The sequence below is a fragment of the Lontra canadensis genome, unplaced genomic scaffold (genome assembly GCF_010015895.1).
Source record: "Lontra canadensis isolate GAN:19392208 unplaced genomic scaffold, GSC_riverotter_1.0 scaffold18, whole genome shotgun sequence".
Classification (NCBI taxonomy): domain Eukaryota; kingdom Metazoa; phylum Chordata; class Mammalia; order Carnivora; family Mustelidae; genus Lontra; species Lontra canadensis.
This window is the reverse complement of record NW_022631012.1, coordinates 9,094,108-9,119,437: the sequence shown is the minus strand read 5'-3', so window position 1 is coordinate 9,119,437 and position 25,330 is coordinate 9,094,108. Positions and strand designations below refer to the sequence as shown.

The 25,330-nt window shown below is 39.1% G+C and overlaps 1 protein-coding gene across 1 annotated transcript in view; it reads left to right on the top strand.

The window, feature by feature from the left end:
- PARD3B (par-3 family cell polarity regulator beta) overlaps positions 1 to 25,330 on the top strand; it is a 1,020,734-nt gene that overhangs the window by 917,486 nt on the left and 77,918 nt on the right. Inside the window, exon 21 of the mRNA XM_032859992.1 lies at positions 7,305 to 7,437. Coding sequence (XP_032715883.1) covers positions 7,305 to 7,437 — 133 coding nt within the window. The remainder of the gene's footprint in view (positions 1 to 7,304; positions 7,438 to 25,330) is intronic.

Sequence of the window (25,330 nt, the reverse complement as noted above, 5' to 3'; positions counted from 1 at the left end):
ATTGGGGTCAAGGTCCAGTACAGGGTTAAGATTTCCAGGACAAATCTTCAAGCTATAGGAGTCAGAAGGTCAGTTCCACCAAGCGAGGGATGGAAATACCAAGACAAGGATCTTAAAGGGAACAGATGCTAAAAGCAGAAAACATGTTGAGAAAGACAAAAGGTCACACTCAGGTTGCCATGGCAAAATCAGGAGCCCAGGTAGGCCAAGTCACATTGTCAGATTGTTGCATCTGGGTCAAAATGCCACAGGCAGCCTCCGAATGGCTGGAGTAAGGACCACGTTCAGGATTACAGGCTGAGCTAATACATCATGTATGTGGTTCTGCCATCTTCTTTATGACCTTACCTGCTTATCGACCTCTCTGGACCAGTGTTTCAGCCTCTCCACAGGTTCCTAACATAAGTGTAATTTTTTTGAGCTCTTAGAAATGTATACAAATACATACTTTTCAAAGTCATGTATTAGCATAGAGCACGGTTTTTTTTCCCCCAAATTCTGCCACCAGATTGCTATGTGACCTTAAATATTCTCTTAAGATGTCTGAGCATTGATTCTTTACCTATTAAGTCAGAGACAACTAACCTACAAAAGTAGGCCTCAAATTAGAGGAGATTCTAAATGTGAAAATTATTATTTTGTCTGTTAATATCATTTACCCTTTCTCTAAACTTGTTACTCTTAATATAGGAATTTTTAGGCAGTTATGGTAAGCAAAGCGTTCTTAATTTAGAGTAATTGTTTGATCAACAAGATAACTTAAATCTGATAGAAAGCAAATGTTTGTGTGAGGAAAGGTGTCCACTTATTATTTGGGGAATTTTTTTGCAAAAATAATTGCAAATGGGGGCAACCATCATACATAGTGATTGGTGAATTTGGGACAAAATTAGGAAGAATTCCCAAATGTTGTTTATGGGGAGTCATATCTGGGTCCCCAAATTTCACTAGACTAAACTGAAAAAACTTACTTGTCAGTGTACCTTTGAAAATCCGTTACAAGAAATTGGGAGCAGGGAAAAGAAGAGGGTATTTACCTAATTGTAATTTTCACTGGCTATTTACACTGGATAATTTTCAGAACTATTCAGGACTAGAATATCACTTGAAGAATTCTATGGAATTAAATCCCATCAAAATCCACTGTTTATTATTAAATCTCCTTCAATATATATGGGCTCCCTATATAAGTGTATTTTATTGTAGGATATCAAATCTGTAGAGTATTAGTATAAGTGCTATTGGGCTATATAGGAACTTTATAGGAACTCCTATAAATCTTCAAAATGCTTTTGAATTAATGATCCTGAGTGCATTTATAAGAATCTCCCAAATGTTTCATTTGACAGAAGTCTTTATCACCAACAGAAGATAAGTAAGAGTTGTGTCCATGGCGATCTGTCTTCGAGGGAATATTCTTTTCTAGAACCTAGTTTGGGATTTAAAGTAAAATAATATTGCATATAGACAGTTGGGTTTTATTATATTTGTGTCGTTAAGAGTGTGAATGCCACAGAATCTCAGGTACGTTGGGGGCTCTGTTCACACTTGGAAAAAAATATACATATGCCCTGTTTTCTCAGGAAGAGCTGTGGTACTACTAAATTTGAAGTTGAAAACTGTGATGGCGTTTCGGTCCTTAAATGCAAAAAGACAAAATGAGCAACCCTTCCCATGGCCAGGTGGCGGGGGGTGGGGGGGCAGTTGACAATGGGGAAAGAACAGCATCTTGGCATTCTTAAAGGGTACAAAAGTGTTTCCCTTTGCACCATATCTTTTAGGAGGCTAATCCTTTTTCAGAAAACTTTTAAAATTCTACTCTCTTGTAAGTATGGAAGACTAACACCATACCTATATAATTAAAATTTTTTGTGGCAAGCATCAAAATAACTTTTCTATGGTAACTTCTACACAATTAAAGACTCTCATCAAACCCCAAACTCAAAAACACCGCGTAGATTCCTGCTTGTTGTTCACATGCGTTCTTCTCATTTAAATCGTTTTATTCGGTGAGTCTGTAAGGGTTAACACATCGAGGTAGGAACATTCCTGTGAAGCTTCCGTTTTATAAGGACTGTTTTCTTAACCACATCACCAATTCTGGACCCCACGTTGGTACCTACAAAGGAGGGCTGTACTCACTGTAGTCAATTGAACATATCTTCTTTAAAATGGAAAACCACATGTCTTGAGGCTCTCTGAAAATGACACAGCTCTTGGGAATTCATTATACACAATTCACTCATGTATTTACACGCGTGCCCGCTTAAGCACACACATAAAGTCATTGCAGATTAATTCACAATCCGGCAATGCATCATTGCCAGCGATCAAGTCCTTCTCGTGTAGTCTGTGGTGAATTTTACCAGGAGCAGCCCTCGATGCCTCTGAGTCCTGGTCTTGCTCCAGAGTTCCACTTTCATATGGGATCTCTGTCTTATGTTGATGCTCTTTTGCACCCCATTCGTTTTTATACCGCTTTCCCACATGAGTCTGTTAGAGATGTAATATTAATTACCCAGAAATCTCAGTCTGCGATTGTTTCAACACCATTCTTAAATGAAGACAGACTTCATTGCATGTATTTCTATTACTTCAGCTACTTCAATTTCTATTTTTATTGCAAAGTTCTGTGCAAATAAAAGGATATCAAAAGGTATGGCTATAAATGGGCTCTGCTAAATTCCCTCTGCCTTGAAATGCCTGTGAGCTTCTGCTACAAAATGCCTGCTGCATTTTAATGCCTTTCCTGCAAGGCAGCGTGATATGGTGGAAATCACACTGGTCCTGAAGTCACACAACGCCTGGTCCACCATTCGCCAGCTGTGCTACTTAACTTCCTGGAGCCTCGGTGCCGGCATCTGCGAAATGTCACTACGTTATCTTCACAAATTTGATTGAGGATTAGATGAGATGAAGTATATAAGGCATAAGTACTATACTTAGGGCATCACAGGGGCTTAATACATGTTAGTTTCTTTTCTCCAGCCTGCAGCAGTAATGGGAGGAGACCATGGTATACACAGAGCATCTGCCTTCAGCTCAGGTCATGATCTTGGGGTCCTGGCTGGGATCGAGCCCCACATAGGGCTCCCTGCTCGGCAGGGAGTCTGCTTCTCACTCTCTCTCTCTCTCCCCTCCTCCCCATCACTCATTCTTTCTCTTTCAAATTAATAAAACCTCTAAAAATAAATAAAGTGTACTTCGATTGAGGTCACTGCAAACTAGAAGAATATAAAGAATTAGAAGAATAAGGTTAGATTTCAAAGGAGGAGATAATGCCTTACTGTGATGTTTATTGCATATGGAAATGTATTGCTATAGGTTTACTGCATATGGGAATATATCACTATGATGAAAAGGACATGGTTTCTGAACTCCTTCACAACTTTAAACTCTGTCCAGGTCGAAGTGTAATAAGAAGAGCCTGTTTAACTATATCTACCTTTAAAGGCATAAGCAGTATCATTTATAAGAAGTCACTACAACATAAATCTGTTTTGTTATACTGCTTGAATTAATTTTACATAAAACTTCAGCACATTAAAAGTGCAGGAGTGGTGCTGACCATCTACATATGAATACAGGTAGAGTAGGAATTTTTGTAAGAATGGCCAAACTTTATTTCATCCAGTGAACAAATAACACAGAAAGCCTAATTTTCAAAGTAGGAACTTAAAGATGAGGTTATTGATACTTTGACTGATTTTATATGGTTGCAAGGCTATTTGAGGGACATCATAATCTGATGAAACTTTGGAAGCTTCTAAGGTATCTTTTAGTAGATTGCTAGTGGCTTTCTGAAGTTCTGGGTTAAGAAGGATTCTAAGGCCACATCTAGGTTCATTAGGAAAGAATGCTATAATCAATTACTTAGGTCTGCTCTGGGCAGGAAGTGAAGGGAGTAATAGCTTGTATCAGTGTGTTTGATATGTAAGTGTTCCATAAATAATAGCTATTATAATTATTGCCACTGTTATGACAAAGATGTTTTTATGTTCCTCTTCAAATTTCTACATTTTCAACACAAAATGGGATCAATTGACTGCTTCGGTCACAACAGCCATGCGTATCATTTTTATTGACTTAGTGGTAAGTGTGTCAGTATTATCCGCAGAGAAGAGCTGAAAAATGGGATCGGAATTTGCTCGTCCTAATTTTATTATGTCAAACACTTGATATAAACAAGGGGAAAAATCTGATATAGTTACTAAGGGCAGGATGAGGGCTGGAGAGAGAAAAAAAAAGAGATAAGGGTGAGGTGTAGTCTGGGGTCCTTATGAAAGGTTTGCTCCGTGTCCCACATCTTCTTTAAAGTATTCACACCAGGGAGAAGATGCAGCATGTTTTGCACTTAGATGGTCCATGACTTTCTAGACTTTTTTCCTGTTTTTTTCTCTGAGGCCAGATTTCTTTTCAGGGTAAATAGTCATGTTCCTGTCAGCCATAGGGGATTTTCTGAATCCTAAACAGCTGATTTTGTATTCTTGCCCCGTTCCCTCTATTTGAGAACTAAAATCTGATCAGACCCATATTTTTAAATTTATGTATTTATAGGCATATGGAAGAATAGTTTATAGTCTGAGTATAATTTTTTTTCCACTGCAAATGTAGGAAAATTGTGGGGAGTTTTAAAACAGTGCCTTATCATTTTTTTTCCTTTATTACTGATGACTTCATTCTGCTTGAATTCAGTGCTTCAGTTTCTTTGGGTAAACTAATAGATTATGTATGCAATGTTTGCACCACGTTGATTGAACTCATCTGGTGAGTTTGAGCCTGGCTCACACGTTCACGTCATCAGCAGAAGCCTGTGCACCGCACACGGGCGCCATAGACAGCTCACGGTCCTCAAGAGGAAAGGAAGCTGGTCCTCAGAGACCTGGCCTGCCTCGCCTGCCCTCACGTTGTTCAGAAAAGCATAGCAGACCTTCCATTTTTTCTTTTCTTATTATCTTTCTCAAATGCTCAAAAATTTCTTCATTTTTTTTTTTTTATTTGAGTGTAGCTGACGCACAGTGTTACCTTAGTTTCAGGTGTCCAGCAAAGTGATTCAGCCACTCTGTGTTGTACTGTGCTCGCCACAAGTGTGGCTCCTGTCTGTCACCACGCAATGCTGTTCCAGTACCGTCGAGTATGTGGCTGTGCCTTTCATCCCCATGGCTGTTTCATTCCATAACGGGAAGCCTCTACCTCCCAGTCCCCTTCACCCATTTTGCCCCTCTCTCCACTCCCTCTCCTCTGGCAACCACCAGAATGTTCTCCGTATTTCTGGTCTCATTCTACTTTTTTCTTGGAAAAACTTTTACTTTAAGAAAAGCCTAGTAAAGAAACAAAACTGTCTTGAGTGTTTTTAAATACATATTGAAGAAAAATAAAAATATGTGATCCCCAGGGGTTTGTCTTTTTTTAATAAAAGGCGTGGGCTGCTGCATGTCTGTGGAACGCATAGGAAGCCCAGAACCCTATGTTAACTTTGTAGAGATATTGTAAGACATCACCAGTTAACTTACGATCTAGTTGGGGAAGAATGCTTTTCCTCCAAAAGATGTTCACTCACCATTTTCTTTTCACAGTTTACAAGTCTAGCTTCAAAATTGTTTCACCAAATAGTAGATGACTTCTTTCTGTTGCTTTCCGGTATCTCCTTTAATGTGAAGTCTCCTTTAAACTTACAACTCCACGGTAATACATGGGAATCTTCTGGCATGCCCAGCTCTTCACAGTGGGTCCCTTTCTTGCCTTCTCAGTCTCGCCTGTCCCTCCTCACTGCCCCCTCCCATCTACCCTGTCTACCAGAGCAGTGATCCTCACCTACCCATCAGACACAAGTGTCCGTACGATTACATGTTGCTATGAATTGAGTTCAAGTACCCAAATTTGCAGGTGATATACTTCTGTCATTGATTAGAGTAAATTCAATATATCCCTAAAGTCACCAGCACTCGTTTGTATTCTAACTCGCTCCCTAAATGAGAAAGGGAAGGGAACATGGGTTGCCTGAGATGTGTGTGTGTGAGGCAGGACAGAAGAAGTTGAAGATCACTGCTTGCCCACATGGACTTACTTCCATCTGTTCCCCCAAGGCGAGATTCCTTCTCATTTCTGTCGGCTGCATCGCCCTTCCCTCTACCTGAAATTTCCTCTACCTGAAATTTCCTCCTCCCACTTGTCCAGCTGTTGAACCCCTATATATCCTTCTAGACTCGCTAAGGTGTCACCTCCTCTGTGGAGCTTTCCATAATCTTCTTCCATGGCCCTGCTCTCCCTCTGATAGTTTAAGCAGTCACTGTCCCCACAGTCCCTTATTAGATTGCTGTTGTAGCACCTGGACTGTAGCCTTCTGTATGCCCTTCAGTCCCCTCATTCCCAGACCATGTGTTTTTTGCAGACAAGGACTATGAACTGTTTATCTTCACTTTCCTAGATCTTAACACAAGCTCTGGCTCAATAGGACACTCGGTTATGTCTCAGATGAACCAAAGAAGTTGAATGGTTGTTGAAATGTGCCTAGCATTCTCCTCTTATTTCCTAGCCCTGAATTGTATCCCATGATGTTGGTTCTGTTGAAACGATCGTGACTAATCCAAGCTAAAAGGGAGCCACTGGCTGACCAGTTTGGGGTTGCATGGATGAGTCACTGAGAAACTGTAATTCCTGAGAGAAGGAAGGGACTAGAGTAGAGAGAGGAGAATCGGGAGTAATGTAATGAAGTAATGAAGGTGGAATATTCCACTATCACCCATTTCTTTAATTTTTCTTTTTGCTTCTTGATATGGCTTCTGCTTTCTTTGCTTTCCCTATGCCCTGTGGGCCCATATGCTGACATGTACGCTACCCCCCACTTTAGCAGTGCATCAGTGTCACTGACATGAACACTGGCGCACGCCAACTCCATGCCACCTCCCATCTTCAGGTCGAACAACTGGTCTCAATTTGGCAGCTTCTTATTGGAGAAAATGAAATAATTACATTAAAATTTAGCCAAATTCTGTGCAGATGATTGTAAGAAAAGAGAGATGGCTCTTTTAATTGCTCTAAAGGTCAAGACCTTACAGTACCTTTTCACTCAAAAGAAATTTGTTAATCCCAAGTCAAATGTTTTGACCCTTGGAGCTAAATATATTTATATAAAGACCTTTTTTTGCTCACTTTTATTACTGATTTTACAGTTTTCCTAGCATATTTGAATCACATTGTTGAATCATCCCAATTTAGATGTCAGCTCCTTTAATAAGACCAGAAAGTGACTTCCCAGGATGATGTACGCCATGTGAGTGTGTTTGTATGGTTATGTTCCACAGTGGCCGGCCTGCAAGTGGGAGCACGGACCGCATCCAGAAGTTGCGGAAAGAGTATTATCAGGCCCGGAGGGAAGGATTCACCTTATATGAGGACGACGAGGGAAGATCGAGGCTAGATTATGACCTTCACTGGGTAAGTCTGGGCCTCATTCTAATCATTGAATTCATCTCAACTGAGATAGTTTCTAGCAGAAGAACATGGCTAAGAATGTTCTATACATACCAAGCTATATTTAGCTTACTTGAGTTTCACAGATACGAGCATTACCCAAACCACAGCCATCTTGTCCCACAGAAGTTGTTTACATAAATCAAACCACACTAATGCACGGTAGTTTATTTTAATTGCTTTCGTATTTACTCTCTGTTGGACTTGTATACCAACGTGTTAGGGCGGAGCAGATGGTCGCTATTTTAAAGAGGACAAGGAATCTACTGAACCTTGATCCTTGCCTCCCGCTGCTTGGGTTTCAGAATCTGGGCAAGCATTAACAGACCATGCGCCGCAAACCATCTTTCCTTTGGGAAAGGATATTAGAAGTAAATCTCGGAATGGTCATCCTCCGAGCCACCAGTTGTGTGTATATGGCATCTGCGTAATTCCCATTTTGCCCATCTCACCAGTACGCTAAGAGACGTTTACTTTGAGATAAGAACAGCTTTTGTATTTTGCCAAATCCTTCAACATTTGTGAGCAGGAAAGAAGACTGTGACCTCTAAAGAGAGCTTCTGTGGGTTTTTCCAGGAGACATGATTCATTCTCTTGTCTTTTTCAAGAAGGCACGGCTCTACCGACAAAACACACTTAACTTTGGAGCATTCACAAAAATACCAGAGGAGAGTGCTTAGAGCTGGATTAAAGTACATGTCACATACTTAGAGCAGGTGCCTGCCACTGACTTGGTATTCAATAAATCTCGGCTCTCGTTACTCACATTATTGGAGCCGAGATGTCCATTGTAATAGTGATGTCCCTGCCGTGAAGCCGGCTCTCACTCACCCTCTTTGATGGTTACTGCCTCCTACTACCATTTTTAGTGCTGCTTTGAGAACCACACAAGGAACTCTCTTATCCCTGGTGGCCACTAAAGACACCAGGTCTTGTGAAGGACGAATCTATTAAGGGAAAGTTTCCTTTCCTTATTTTCACACTCATGTGCTCACAAGGTCAGGGTTGGGAGAGCAGAGTCCAGCAACCAGGCGGATTCCTTCCGTTTCTCACTTCAGTGCTGTGGCTTCTCACGTGTGGCACCTCCCACTCTTGTGCTAGTGTTTGAAAGGAAGCAGCCGCAGTACCCGCCGCTGGTGTGCAGAGCCCCTGACACTCCTCGGCTCGGTAGATGCTTCTGGTACGATGGCATTTAATCAGAAATGCAAAATAAGGATTGGCGGTCTCCGACCAAATGGCTCTGGCCTCGTCCAGAGATAGGCACTTGTAACTAGAGGTCATAACACAGAGCTTTCTGTTGGTTTTATTACAGATGTTAGGATTAAACAGAATGGCATTTATAGTGATGGGGCAACGGGTCGCTTCGACTCTTGGTAACGGAAGAGAAAGATTTCCCCAGAATAACGATTTAGATAACAATTCACTTCATTTTAAACTTAATTGAGATCAATGTATTAACTTTGATGACAGACTGTATACATAAGGCTCTGCTCCCTTGATCAAACAAACAAGCAATAAAAATAAGGAAGTTTTTCCACCATAACCAAAACAGACCACCATGTCCAGGGCATGGAAAAGTCCTCCATCTCAACATCACCACAAACAACTAGAAGCAAAGTAAGGCAAGTAATTTTAGATGAAACAGTCCTGGTTGTTTTGACCTTATTTTATGTGATCTCCTTACACCAAGTGGAAAGGTTGAAAATGCTTAAACTTCACGAGACTTCAGGTTTTCCCTGACCCTCACCAAACTTGAAACAGATAACCCATCCACTCCAGTCCTCTCTATCTTGATGATTCTGGTTTTATTCCAAACAAATGTGGAACCAGACAATCTAGGGAGTAAAGAAGTATCTCTTTTAATTTGTGTTTCCCATGCTCAAGTGTATTGAGTGTTGCCAAAAGTGATTTTACATTTCTGAGATGAGTGGGGACTAAGGCATCCCAAAGGGATGCTTGCAAAGTGTGCTGTCATAAAAGCCTAGTGCTCTCTGTGACAACCTGAGAGACTCCAAACCAGGGAGGAGAGTCTCAGCCCTTTCTCTATCTCTCTGCAAGCCAAGAGAAAACACTAGTATCTTTTGTCCAGTGCAGGCCTGACAAATCACACTGTGGTCTTGCTACTTTTGGATAGATCTAGGAGAGCAAGTTTAGAAAGTTAGCACTTTATCCCTGCTTGTCATCCAGACCTAACAAGGCTGCTTTTCTTGAGACTGTGGTTCCTGATCTGTCTGGTCTTCAGCATCACGGGGGGTGCTTGTTAAAATTGGATCACCAACCCATAAAAAAGAAGCGTGTGGCCCAAGGGAGGGTGGCTAGGTGCTTCTCTGTGTAATTATCAAGGTATCTGCCCACGATTCTAAAAATAGGACACTGAGGGGCACCTGGGTGGCTCAGTAGGTTAAAGCCTCTGACTTCAGCTCAGGTCATGATCCCAGGGTCCTGGGATCGAGCCCTACATTGGGCTCTCTGCTCAGCAGGGAGCCTGCTGCTTTCCTCTCTCTCTCTCTCTCTCTCTCTGCCTGCCTCTCTGCCTACTTGTGATCTCTCTCTGTCAAATAAATAAATAAAATCTTTAAAAAAAAATAGGACATTGATTCCAATCACTGCCTTAAGCAAAATAGTTCAATTTCTCTAACAAAATCATGACATGGACCAGCATCATCAAAAATGACTTTTGTGGACTCAGAACTTCCTGGACCTAGTACTGCAGATGTAGAGGCCTACAAATATTCTAGAGTCCCCCTAGACTGGGAAGCTTCTGAACTATGGAGAAGCAAATTAGGAAGATAAGTTACCTCAGAGCTACTTCTAGTTGACCAGACAGAATAAAAGTAGGCTCACAGAAGTCTTCAAAGCCAAAATTAGTAAAGCAATCACTGGAAAGATTAGTAAGATCTATGACTATTTTTAAAAATATGTTGTTGTCGTTGGGACTAATAATTCTATCCTTGGCCTACCTCGGACTTTCTCATTTTCCCAGGCTATCCTATAGGCAGTTCTCTGTCCGGTGGCTCCAAGCTGAAGGCTTTCCCCACTGCTCTCTTGGGTTCCCACTTGCTTCCACAGCCCTTGCTTCTTTCTCTCTTTTGTCTATGGCTCTGATCAAATTTTCACATAGGCCAGGTGCCAATCCAAGAATAGAGTATTATCTCTACCTTGGAGGAACTCACCGTCTAGCCAGGAATACAGACAACGGAGGCAAAATGAATAAAAGGACAATAACATATGTGAGAAATTCTGTAGTAGAGAACGTCTTGGCTTCTCGACGAGCTCAGCAGCAGCAGTTCCTTCTGCTGAAGGCAGGGTGTGTGGCCAGGGCTGCAGGGGACTCCACAGAGTCATTTAGGAGTTGCCTCAGCGGGCAGATTTGGTTCCTTTTCTCATAGACTTGGTGGTTTTCTTTTTCCCAAAGGAGCTTCTGATTTATTCACTTCATTTGTGTTCAGATAAATGAACACACACACAGATTGCAAGGTTTGTAAATATGGACAAGAGACCTTAAAAATCTTTTCAGCCAGCCTGTTCTGGAGCTGTTTTCCCAGGGAGGCTCTGAAAAGCTGTAAAGAACAAGTGGAGAGAATTTCAATGCTGGGAAGTGAAATGGCCTGGCGAGTTTTTATAGGCCCAATTAAGTAAGCAAGATATGCTAGCCGTTAAGTGTTAATATTTGCCAAAAGAAAACATAATACCTGTTATCTCCTGGTATGTTATTTTCTGTAAAACTTGTTAAGACGATCACAATCCTCTGGCAACAGACTGGGGTATTTTTTATTAGCAGATAAAAATGATCTGCTTATTTAACAGCAGCATGAAGATTCTGCAAGTAATTTCAGAAACGGGATGGCTCCAGAGTTTTCTAAAAATATCAGTACCTTTATTATTGTCTTTTTTCAAGAGCTGCATGGAATATACCGTATGCTTCCTCCTCTTTTTAACTCTCTGGCTAAATTAGAATTTCTATCTATGAAAGGGGTTTATAGATTCATAGATGGGAAGGAGGTACTGAAAATACCACTGTCGTAGAATACAGGGTCATGTACCTTTCTGGCCAAGGGGATTGGTTCAGGTGATGGTTGGGTGAATAAATGGAAACTGAAACTCTGAAAGATTCGCTCACTCTGAAGATGGCCTAGGAGCCAACTTGAAGAAACGTGGTTGGCAGCTGTCTAGACAAGAAAGACACATCTGGTGAATTCTGCAGTCAGAGGAGAGAGCAAGATGCGATCATGCTAACCATCTTATGAAAGGGATTTAAGATGGAATGTGTAATAGCCACACAAGTGTAAAAACTATCAGAAGGTTATTTTCTAAATATGAGGGATAAGAGAAATGAGTTCCTGTTGTCAATGGTCCAACACCAGAATTGAGTTGTCTGTATTTTCCCTCTCTGCACCTTAAAGATATCTGAAAAAAAACAAAACAAAACAACTAAGGACACTGATGAAAAATTCTAGATTAGTCAATGGCTCTTAGGTCACAAAAGAACATAAATCTGACTCAAACTGGCCTAAGCAAAAAGGGAAATTTTGTTGACCTGTATAACTTTAAAATCCATAGGTATATCTGACTTCAGGCAAAGCTGGATCCAGCTCCATCGTTATTCTCTTTGTAGGCACCATTCTCAGGGATTCCTTCATATGGTAGTGAGACAACCAGTGGCAGCTCCAACTCAACACCTTTATAAACCCCCCCAGTACATCCAGGAAGTCTTAGAACTGATGTTCGATGCAATCCTGAATGGCTTCTTGACTCAGCCTGGGTCACATGCCCACTTCGGAACTCCCTTGTCGAGAAAGATGCAGTACCATTACTGGCCAGAACTAGGTCACGAGATCACCCTGGAACCACAAAGTAGAATCAGGCCTACACAAATCGCATAAATGGTTCTAGATGAAGAGGTAGTCCCCATAGGAAGATCAAGGTGCTAATTAACAGGGGAAGGGAAGAGGGATGTTGGGCATGGTTCAGAGTTGTCTACCATAATTTCTGATTAATAACAGTATAAGCTCTCTTCATCTTGAGTTTTAAGGAAAGAAAAAGAAAAGACCTTTCCCTTCATGTATTTTCCTCTTTATCATTAGAAAAAGCAGACCTATTATCAATCTTAAACTTGCTGCCATTATTGGTAAAAGGAGAAAGATTTATTTTTGTCTGCTGGTCCCGGATCTTTAAGCTATCCCAGGCACCCAGATGGTTTTACTGCGTTATTCATGAGAAATTACCAGACCTCTGGCTACTTATTTAGGTAGGCAAGTGACATTTTGATTCACCCCAGACCTAGGAATTTGGCCCAGAGGAAGGCAACAGAATTCTTTGAAAGGACTAAAAGTGACTTTCTTTGGGTAGAATTGCTCTAAGTATAGCCTCATGGATTGTTGTTTTGTGATAAAAATATATTCTATATACATATGTCAAATCATTATGTCATATACCTAAAACTAATAAAATGTTATAGGTCAATTGTATCATAATTTTTAAAGAAAGTATCTGTTTTAAAAATCTTGAAGGATGGAGATAAAGAATTAGAACCATCAAATGTGTCCAACTAGTAGCTATTGTAATTTAGCTTCTACCGTAGGATGACCAACCCCTTCTCAGTTGACCAGCCCTCATTAGCTCTATAAACATTTCCTTCCCAGTACGTCCCTCCATCAACAGGTTAGTGTTTTCCCTGATTTCCTAGAACAACTGAACTGAGGAGTGGGAGGGGTACTAAGGCAGAGAGAAGAGAAGAACACACATTATGTTTACGAATTAGGTAGATCTCAGAAGGGCATGAGTTTTGATCAACTTGATGTTGATGAAGCATCAAATACCAGCTGAGAATTTGGGACTTGCTCACTTTGATTTCAGGAAATAGTGAAAATTTGAGGAAAAGGAGGACAAAATAAATAGAAGATTTTTTTCTTTGATCGTTTTAGTCCTTTATATTTCAATGTAGCTTTCATGAGAATGTGTTGACATATTGGCTAGATGGGGGATCATATGAGTGAATTTCTAGCTTTTAAACATAGGGTAAATCATTTTGAAAGAAGGCAATGTGTTTATAGGCAATCCCCAACATAGAAATAAACTGTGTTTCAGAAACCATTTAGAAATTGGCAATTTGGCACTGGGAATGGTTTTCCTACGGGGGGAAGAAAATGATTGGTTGGCAGGGTCCCAAACCAGTCTTACAAAAGCCCACTACAATCCAATAGCCTGGTGCCAATCAGACGATAACCGAGGAGCCCAGGAGCAGGAGACCATCTGAGCTAGGGAGAAGAGAAGGAAATTCCCGTCTTCCCTCCTTCCTAGATAGACCTTTGAGATCTTCTCTAGCCCCTTCTGATCTGCCAGTCTTTAGAAGTATCTCCCCAGGTTTCCTGAACTTTAATCACCCCTACCTCCCCATCATGGCACCCCACTTAGATGCACCTTTTCCCCAAGAGTGTTCAGGAATCCAAAGTTCTCTCTCTGTGCCATCCCCTCCTCCCTCGAAGTTCCCTTTCTCTCAGTTCATCTCAGCTACACTTCTGGAGGGTGAGGGTGCAAATAATCTAACCCATTAAGGCTCTTAACATTCCTTAAGAGACTTCTCTGTTTAAAGAAGATATTTGATTCACCCTAATGAAGTGCAAAATTAGGCACTATAAGGTGAGTGTGGGAGGAAGGAGCCCGAGAAGGGTTAATGGGTTCTACCACCAGCAACTATCTCTTCATGACCTGGAGGGGCAAGGGCCCATGGCTGAGACCTTGGTGTCCCTCCACAGCCCGAAGTTTCTTCGGCACTTTTATGTATGGAGCCAATTCCCCATATTCCCCAATCTGACTGGCTCCCTGTGGGCATTACGCTGATCCTGAGAGTGGCACTGATTTCTCCTATGAACCAGCCCTCACCTCCCAGAAAGGAAGCGTTCTGTTTCTTAGTCTGCCCTCTGTGGCTGTGGCCCAAGGCCATTTGCTGCAACTAACATGGAGCATGTGGGGACTAAAATTCTGAAGATAGCTAATGTAAACTATGCCTGTCTTCCCATCCAGTCCTTCTAAACCTGCGGATGTCCTGAATTTTATACTTATTAATGTCACAGGTGTGAGAAGCATTTGAGCATCATGTGTGAGAGCACAGACCCTGAAATCAGATTGCCTATGTTCACATCCGGGCTAGGTCACTTACTGACTGTGTACATTTGGGCTGTTTTTTTTAACCTTTCAGTCTTTTTCAAACTAGGATCTCATTCTCACAGATCTCATATAAATATCGTGACAATTAAATGATTATTCCATGTAAAGCATTTAGAATTGTGTCTGGCATGTAGTAAGTGTTCAACAAATGTGAAGATTTTCTAAATGGGGCACATACTGAGGTTTTTAGAAATCATATATTCCATTAGCCAAATAACCCTTCTATCTCAGTCATAACCCTTCTATCTCAGAGGAGCTGAACCTCTTCTGTTATTCTAGGGTCCTGGGACATTATACAACACACAAAGCATTTGGGAGGGAGGCCTTCTGGTCATGCACACTCTGGTTACCACTGAGGTACCCACAGTCCCTTCAGGTGGTGACTGTCTGGCCCCCGTTGTAAGACACTTTTGGCAAAGTCCGTTGGTCAAAAGGTCAATAACTATTTCCCTCTCTCCCACACACAAACTTTTTCTTCAAAAGTGCCTTCCTTTCATCCCTGACCCTGGGGGCACAGCTAATCTCTTTAATGAGCTTATGCTAAAATCAAAGACCAAAGACCAGAAGAAAGAGGCTTCTGCTTTCAGCTGTACAAAAACCCTGAAGCAAAGAAATACCGAGGTCAGGTCTAGTTAATGACTTCAAAAATAGGAGGCAGAGGGGAATACAAAGAGAATATATACAAATTATTTACTCAATAAATTATGCTACAGCCCGATGAATGACAAAAATGACATCACTTACTCAGTACTGACTCTGACAGATGAATTAGGTAGATAAGAAAGAACACCTTATCTACCTTATATAAATTATTCCAGGCAACAAATCCAGGAGGTAGGTATTTTTAGTCCTATTTTACAGATGAGAAAGTTAAGGTTTTAAGACTCTGCACCACAGTCACACAACCATTAGCAAGCTGATCTTCTAACCTGTGCTAACAACTCCTGGTGGAAACAGAAGGAGAAAGAGCGTGGCTGTAGCAGGCTGTTTACTTTTTCTTACATGAGATGTTTGAAAGAAAGGGAAACTCTGAATATTTGCTTATAAGCACAATACAGACTTGCCTCTGTGGAACTACTCTTTAATTAGCACTTTGACATTTTTTTAACCCAATGCTAAATAGTATGAGATCTCTGTAAAAGTCAAAATGAAATCATTGTTTTTTGCCATAATCAAATAAGCTAGCCTATCTCTGGCTTAAACCCAACCCTGAATACCAAGAAGCAGAAGAAGAAAGTCCAAAACCACATTTTTTCCCCAAAATATGTCAACCCTATGCTCTACTTACATTAGAGTGAAAAAAAAAAAAAAAAAAAAACCTCTTTCTGCCTTCTAATGAACAATTAATTCCAGCTCAGGATGTCGAATTTAGAATAGGCTAAGTTCCCCTAAACCACAGCCGTTTGTGTTGGATCATGGTTAAAACCCAAAATTCCAACTTCTATAATAATCACATTCTTTTCTTCTACTGCAATGGGAGAAATGACCGTTTTATGTAATATAGGAAAAACCATAGCAGAAACGCCTATGAATTCCAGATTTCCTAAACGGTTCTCAAAGCTGTTTAAAATCAGTTGGATACGTTTTATTTTAGCAGAGCTCAAAATCCTGAAATTAAGTTTGGGTACTAAATTTTTAAAAGTGAAGATGTTTGTGGAATAGAAGATATGGAATTCCATTGAACTGGCATTCAGAATACATGTAACACTTAACCTGGATGGCAGTGAAAACCCCACACGAGCCATGTTTGTATTCAGATCCTGGAGCCCAAAACGTTCCCCTCTCACAGCTTCCGGGGTAATTAGCCAATCAGGTCGCTGCGGCGGCCATCTTGTCCTTTCAGTTTAAGAAAAATTTCAACCTAGAGTTATTCAAGAGCTTAACATCATGTGGTTCTTATTGAATAGTAACGAGTGTGGTGTTATGGGGAAAAGAAAACTCACAAAAATATCTCCTCTGAAATACGAAGAACACTCAAAAGAGAACCCTAAAATGATAATAATCACAGCAGTACTGAAATTGCCATTCTCCACAAGAAGAATGACCACTTTTGAATACAATTGTAACGACACATATCAGAGTCTGTGACTTTACTGTTCTGTGAAATTCATTCATTTCTTTGTGTTTCCTTCTGAGGCTTGAAATCACAGTGCTGATTTTCACAGTGTCTATGAGAAAGTGCAAAAGTTGATACCAGTGATTTCATCCAGACACAGGAAAACTTTCCATTTATTCAAGTAAATGATCTAGGAAGAACTGGTATAACATTGTTATTATAAACAATTGAGAAATAGTTTCTTTTCCAGCTTCAAGATAAGAATTTTGTAAAGTAATGGAGTTCTTGGTTTTTATCTCCATGAAGCTTTCTTCAAATGATTTAGCTCATTCTGTGTCATCTTTCACTCAGACATAGCTTCATTCCCTAGACAGCAAAACCAAAGCAATACATGAGAGAAATAGATTTTCTGCTATCATTTATTCCTTTGTTGCTTTATTCGTTCACAGAATACTTAGCAATTTATTCTAAGTGTACATCAAGCCCCACATTTGCATCAACGCTTAACAACAAAGAAGGAAAACCTGACTGGTGTGTGTGTGTGTGTGTGTGTGTGTGTCCCTGTGTGTGTGTCGGTGTGCGTGTGCATGTATTGGGTGTATCGGGGGGGCGGGGGTATTATAGGGAAGGGGTGGGTGTGTGCCCAAAGACATGGTTTTCAAATTTCTCCTTTTAGAGAAACAGTAGGAAATGTTGTATGAGAAAGACATTCCCTGTCATGATCTGATGGTTTTCCTCTAATGAACCTTCTGGCTCCCTCTATGATAATGGATACCCCCAAACAATGTGGAGAAATCTCTATTTTTCAGTTTTGTTTTCCCTACATCACTAATTGTCAGAGTTCCAGATTGTTTCTGAATAGCAGCTCTATTCTAATTATAATTTTTTATATGTATCAGCTACTTTTCCTTTCTTCATCTGTTTAGTATGGACCAGGTTTCCTGTTTTCCATGCAGTTCCCATTACAGTAACTTCCCAGGTTTAAAGTGTCAGGCAGCACTGCAGCAGGGGTGTGTATGTGGTAATAAGGGAATCGGAAGCTCACACTCCAGAGGAAGCACTCATGGTCTCACCATTCATATGAAGGATGGCCGGAAGAAATCTTTTAACATAATACTTAAATTGGCGATTGGGGGAAAAAAATGCTATGGGATTTTAGCAGTTTGTGGTTTACGTGTGGTTCTAGAACTATTTCTTAAATTTCCCAGTTTCAGGAAGTAGATAACCTGCCTCTTTCTCTACCTATAGATGTATACATGTAAGGTTAAAAAAAATCTAGTCCTCAAATACAAGATGATGGAGGACTAAAAAGTTGATAAGCAAATAGGAAAGAACTGAAATTTTGTTTTAAACATTCAATATTTCCACTTAATTGATTCATAAATTTAATTTATCAGAAATCTGAGAACTGCCCCACTGTCTCATTGGTAAGAAAGCGACTCCACGGTAGAGTTGCTCAATGAGAAAGTTGCTCTTACAATTTTCCTAACTTTGTTGAGGATCTTATCTCCAAAATAAAAAGAAAAGCTGTTAATGTCCTATCATTAATTAAGGAAAAGAATAAACCCATTTCACTTATGTTGTGCCACTCTGGCCCCAAGATTGAAGAATAAAATTTCAAAGCACATGGTTTCTTCATTTATTCATTTATCAATTAATTCCTTAGACCTTAATTTGGTGGCAAATTTCTTTCTGTCTCTGTGCCTGAAATTTACTTGACTCTAAGGATTCAGAAGTGAATAAGGAGTTCATGTCTGGTGGGAAAGGCAGACAGGAAACATAATTTCAAATGTAATGAGATATTTAGAAATAATTGTACCAGGAAAAAAAAAAATGGATAAGCAAACGCATAGGAAAGAGGGACTAACCAATGAAAACAGTAGATTTGCTTTTATCTCAGCAAGGTTTCCCTGTGTGTTTGGGCTTCCCTTCTGCCTGCATTTAGGGCATTCTGACTCCACATAAGCTACTCCGATTGCCCTTTGTAATTTCTAAGCAAATATAAAGCAGCTTTTATAATGTTTCATGATGATCCTTTTTTTTTTTTGGCCCAGCCTCTCGTTTTGAGGATGTGAGCCTTGGTGCATCACGTCTGTCCCAATTACGGAGTGAGACCTGCCCTAGAGGGTAGTTTTTCAAACTGTGTGTCACAACTTATTGGGTGACCATAAAACCAATTAGTCACAATTGACATTTTTAAGATTTTGAATAGAATAGGCTCTATCAGAGGCCATGGCAGGTAGTAAAGATGAGTGTTGATTGGTGAAGTTCTTGTTTTATATCCAGTCTGTGCACACATACACATATCGGCTAGCTCATAATGTAAATTATATTCCTCTGGATTATGATTTTAAAAGGTCAAAAACCTATAGTCTAGACTTGAAGTTCCATATCTGGTTGGTTTACCATTTCATTTATAGGATTTCACGTGGGATTTTTCTTTCAGATGTGGGGGTTCAATCATTTCTTTGAGTAAATAATGTTGAATACATCACATCTGAAACATTATGAATGTCCCAGACTTTACTTTTCTTGATTCTACCTGAATATCGATATAGTGTGTACATGTATGTTGATATACAGGTAGATAGGTACACAATTTGCACATATTTTCATTAATTTTAGTTTAGCAGTTGGTGGTTTATGTAGCTATTAAATAAACACCTGAAGCAAAGTTACAATTATGTAGACAAAAGTATTCTGAAGACCAGGTGGTTATGGTTGCCATACTCTAGTCTTTCTTATTTTCCTGAAGTTATGATTTTTTGCCTTTTACATTAAACATTTTTATTATAAGTGTAATACATGCTCACTGTAATAATTTACATAATGGGTAAAAGTGTTAAAGCAGAAATGTAAATCATCTATCATCAACCATTGCAATAAATGAACACTTTATGCTTTGGCATATTTTATAGAGACACACACACATGCGTGCATATCACCTGTAGTAATTAAATTGGGACCCTACTGGATATGCTATTACTTAACCTACTTCTTTCACTTTCTATTATACTGTGAGCATTTTTCCTGCCATTAAATAATCCACAAAAATGTGAATGTAACATTTAACCCACTAATTCATTAATCACGCTTTCATTGTTGGATGTTTAAGTTATTTTCATCACTTCCTGTAAGTAGTGAAGTAATAATTATAGATAAATAATCATCTAGATAAATCTTTGCATTCTTATGTTATTATTTCATTATCATAAATCAGTATAAGATATTAATTATGTAACATAGGGCTATGAAAAAAATTTTAATTGCTACAAGTTACCCAACATGCCCCTAGAAAAGCTGATAAGTTTATATTCTCCCCAACAGCATATTTAGTAATGTATTTAATAGATCTTAATGGTCTGTTTTGTATAGGTTTCATACCAGACCTATTAAAACTGAGTGTCTTCATTTTTCTTAATTTTTACCAGTTTGATAGCTCATATCAATTATTTTGTTTTCATTAAATTACAACTGAGATTAAGCATTTCATGTGTTTATTGGTCATGTATATTTCTTCTTTTTTATGAATTTTCTTTTTTTTTCTATTCAGTGCTTGCCTTCTTTGCTTCTAAATTTTAAATGTTCTTGACATAGAAGGATTATTAAGCCTTTACTGTCAGGTAGCAGTCAGAATTTTTTTCTAACTTCGTCAGTAGTCTCTTAACTTTATGATACTTCAGAAAAAAAGAAGCTTTACTTTGTGTGTAAACAAACCAGAGATTTTTGTTAGTTTTTTCAAATGGCATTTAATTGTCTATCAAGATGGTTATATGATTTTTCTTCTTTTTCTATTAATGAGGTGATTTATATTAATAGGGTTTCTAATATTGAATGACCCTTGTAATTCTGAAAAAATAAATCTAACTCACAAGCTGTTTTTTCTTTGAAGATAAAGCTGGGCATGGATTACAAGTATTTCATTTGTGATTTTGTACCTCTACTTGTTAGGGAAATTGATCTCTAAGGATTTTCCCCCTAATTTTAGCAGTTTTACGTAGAAGAGTTACACAACCTTTGTAAAATAATTTGAGTAGCTTTTCATCTGTTATTATGCATTATATCAATTTCTATAGTCTAGGAATTATCTCTTCATCAAGATTTAAAACAACTCATCCCTAGAACCATCTAGACTGATGCTTTTTTATGAGTAATTCTTTGATACCTTTTTCAACTTTTCCAATAGATGGAAATCTTTGGGAAAGGAGAAATTTCCTCTTTTACTGAATTTTGGAAACTTGCTGTATTTTTTTCATAACATCATTTATTTCATTGAGACTTTCAACCTGTTAGTATATTTTATGGTTTTTGCCACTTAATATATTTAATAATTTTATTTCTCTGTTCTAATATATTTATTTTTACCTCATTAACTTATTATTTCTTTTAAGAAGGAATAAAGCAAACTTTTTGAATTATTTAGCTCATTTATTTCAGTTACTTTTTAATCATTTTCAATGACAATATAATTCAGGCAATGAGTTTGGTTTTGAATTTAGTTTGGTATACTTCCAGAAATTTTAATATCTTAATGTCCTTCTTCTCCTCCTCCTTTTCCTCCTCCTCCTCCTCTTTCTTCTCCTTCTTCCTTCTCCTCCTCCTCCTCCTCCTCCTCTTCTTCTTCTTCTTTTTCTATGTATTTTGAAATTTAAGGTTTTATTTCTTCTTTGACCAAGAATGATTTATATAGTCATTATTTTAATTTTTAAGGATTGAGGCTTTTTCTCTCTAAAATTTTATTATCAATGTAAATTTTAACATTTTATAGTCAAGGATAGTGAATTCTGCAAGTTGGGACATGTATTGAAATTGACATAGTGTATATAACTTTGTCATTTAAAGTTTTAAATTAAGTAAATTAAAACTAATGATTTTTCTAAAAATGTTTATTATTGAATAAATATTTATTGAGTGCCGATTATATTCCAGGCTCTGGTAAGGTGCCGAGGTTTCAGGAGAAAGCAAAATGGACAAAAATCTCTGCCTTATGGTACTTGCATTCTAGTAGGCGACACACGTGTATCACGATATTTCCTTAAATGCAAGTCAGCATAGTCATTATACACGCTATAAATTTAATGACAGCTTTTCAGGAAAAGAACAAAAAGTAAACACCACCAATGTAAGCTTTTATATTAAGAGCCATCCCCATACATATGTCAGATGTTTAAGTGTGAGAAATATGTGTCCTATCCTTGGTAAAATAATCTTATTAATTATGTTGTTTCTGATACTCTATATGCTTATTTATCATTTCCTTGATCTGTCAAAGGCAGACAAACACGAGGTTAAAGTCCCCATGTGCTTTTTGTTTCTGAGACTTTCAGCATCCTTTTTTAGGTCTATCTCTCGGAAAAGGTTGAAACGTAATGTTTGATTCATTCTGAGGCTTTTTCTTCCAAAGCAGTGTTTAGCTCATTTATATCTGTTATCATAACTGTCATCCTTATTCTTTCTGTCATTTTGGTTTAGACTTTCTGTTTTATACACCTTTTTCCGTTTCCTATTTTATTCCCCATGTGCTACAGTTTCTTTGATTATTTTATTTGGTAATTTCCCTCGTATGGACTTTACAAAAACATTCTTTATCCTGTTTTCTCTATCAACATCAAAAATGAAATCATCTCTGTTGAGTTCCTTCCATGTGAAAGGAACAAAGTGACATGGTCATATGTCATCACAACCTACCCTCACACTTTTAGCCTGTGCTGTTTTAGACCCAGTCTTTAAAGAAGAATGTTTCTTCTCTTTTAATATTTTTTATATGGCATGTTTAGTATCATCCAGGGGTTACATTTTGTGTCTAATGCCAACCCCTCTTTGCTAAAACATCTCCAGCACGGAGTTCTTTATCTTGATTCATCTCACTGTTAACAGGCTTACCTTTCTGAGTAATTTCACTTCAGGAAGGACATGGAGTTAGTATATTTCTAAATCCTTGAAATCTGATAGTATCCTTCATGTATAAATCTCAACACTTACAACAATGCCTGGAGCTTTGAGGTATATAATAAATATTTGTTAAATGAATGACATACCTTCTTCCCAAGGGTTTTTCTCCAGACAGCCCATTGTCTTTTGGTTTTTAATATCGAGGAAGAAGAACTCTGAGGCCGACCTGATTTTTCTTCTTTTAAGTGACCTGTTTCCCTTATCTGGATCTTCTGGGATTCTCTCTGTATTCATGATACTCAAAATTTTCACCCGAATTATTCTAGCTGTTGGTCTCTTTTCATTCATTTTGCCAGGTTCTTATTGAGTCCTTTCTGTTAACAGTTTCGTGTTGATTTGTTTCTGTTTCCTTACTTGAAAGCATCAATGTTCCTTAGACAAGATGGTGGAAGTCTCCTTGGTTCTCTTGTCCTCCCAGCTAACTCTTTGTGGAGAAGTCCTCTCATAGCTCCCCAACAGGCCTGGCTGATAGAAAGCGACGCCTCCCATTTAGACGTTTGGCAGCTTGAAAAGACAGGAAGGGAACCCAGATCCCATGCAACACCTGGCAGAGAACTTGGCTTCTGCTTAGTTTCTCAGTTGATTTCTCTGAAATCATGGGCCAGGGGTGTTGCAGCTTCCTTTGCCAGCTCCCCAGCAAGACTGGTTGTGAGAGCGCACCATGTCCCCCTTTCAGCTTGGTCGGTGGCACCCTTTTGAGCAGATACTCCTCAGAACCTAGTTTCGGTTCATGTTTCACCTACCGTGGGTGCTGCAGACCTTTTCAGTGGAATCTGGGAGAGCAGCGGTAAACGGCCTGCGCTCACTGACATTGTCACCGAGTCCAGAATTCAATATGCATTTTAACGCTTAGCTTCCCTTTAAGAAGGAATTTCTTCATGATGAATCGTAACAAACTCTGGGACAGTTTTATTGCATCACAAAGGCCATTTTCCTTGCTGCTGCTTACACTTATTCACACTCAGTAAAACAGTGCATATCTAGTGGGATGACTGGAAAATACGATGGCCTTTTCCCACTCCTACACTAACTCCTAATTTTGTTTTAAATGGGCCTACAAAAGTGAGACATGGTGTAAAACTTCCAAATTGGTTTCCTTGCCATTCCAAGGAAAGCCTGCAAAATGCAGCAAGAGAGCCGGCTTTCTGGTCACCCATTAGCGTAACTTCAGTAGGGCTAAGCTGAAAGGCCCACAGAAATTCAGAGGGTCGAGTTGTAGGTTTTCTTGTTTACAATGAAGATGTAAAAAATAATTATAATGTAATTCGAAGGGCTATATATATGCAGTTACCTCCGAATATATAAAAATCTTACTGCCTCTGTCAAGCTGCATTGTTGTAATTTTTTAAAATGAAAAGTAAAATTCCTGTCAAGGACATAGATACACTGATTGCATGACTTTATTAATTCCTAGTCTGAGGTCTGTAATATGGATGATAATCTAATAACAGAATCATATTTATAATAGAGCAGAAAATTCTCACTATGGGTTTACAACAGTATGCATGAGTCCCAGCATTACTGAAAGCTTGTTTTTTCTCACATCAAATTGATAGTCACTCTCCATTTTGGTGACAACTTCATCTTAATGAGAATTTCAAAAAGAACGGGGCTGACTCCCTGTCCCCAGGTCCTTGACCCCTGCAAATATGATTACTTGGGTTCCTATAGGTTTATGATCTGTGCCCGTCCCAGGAAAGTGAAGGAAAATCTGTGGGATCCTTTTTCAAAAGTTTTCTTAGAATCAAGCCAGTCCTATTTTGATTTTTATGATCTCCTGTCTCTCATGGTCTGGGGCTCCACCTGCTCACAAGAGTCAGACTTCCATGGAGGCTGATAACTCCGGTACCCCTAGAACCTTAAAGAAGGAGTTCTCATTGGAATTCTCTGCCCTGGGTTGGTCACCCATTTCAATTTGATCCCAAGTGCTTGCCATCCTATCATGGACAATCTTGAACATAGATTCTGTTTCACAGTTTGGTCTAATCTTACCTTTCCTCTCAGACCCTTCTTATCTCTGTCCCACTTTGTACTCCTAACTACACTTGGGTGTTGGTTATAGGTTTGTGGGTGTGTACTCCTATACCCTTAGGTGGCTGTCACTGGTCTTTCCCATTCGGTTGCTACCCTTCTACCTGGTGGTGACACAGCTTTGACCTCAAAGCTAGAAGTGGTGGTGGATTCAAAGTTCATTCCAATATGGCAAGGTGAAGTTCTCTAAAAAGTGCTTGACTTTGATGGCCTCCTTTCCTTAAATGTTGGTAATTGTATGCACCCAGAAACATGCCAGTCAGAAAGCCTGAAGGATCTCACAGGCTTCGGTACCCTAAGTGAGATTCTCTTTGATAGCAAGTTCAACTTTGATGTCAAATTACCCGTCTCCTGTTTACAGCACTTACTGGCCAGCCATATTTCCATTTTTAACCAGGAAACAAACTTGACACATGCCACATCCCATAGTACTACCTTTTTAATTCTAGTGAGGAAAATCCTGCACGATGCTCAATTGGTCGACATGGAAAAGTTTTAAATTTGTAAGATTATTACTGAACTTCTGCTTACTGCTTTATCCTTAATGATTATTGTAGTTTTGTCTAGTTTAAAACTCCGGAGGTATACAACACCTAAAGGGCAGCATTGCTGCCTTTATTCACTACTGTTGAGAGATAGCTTCTGGGTGTA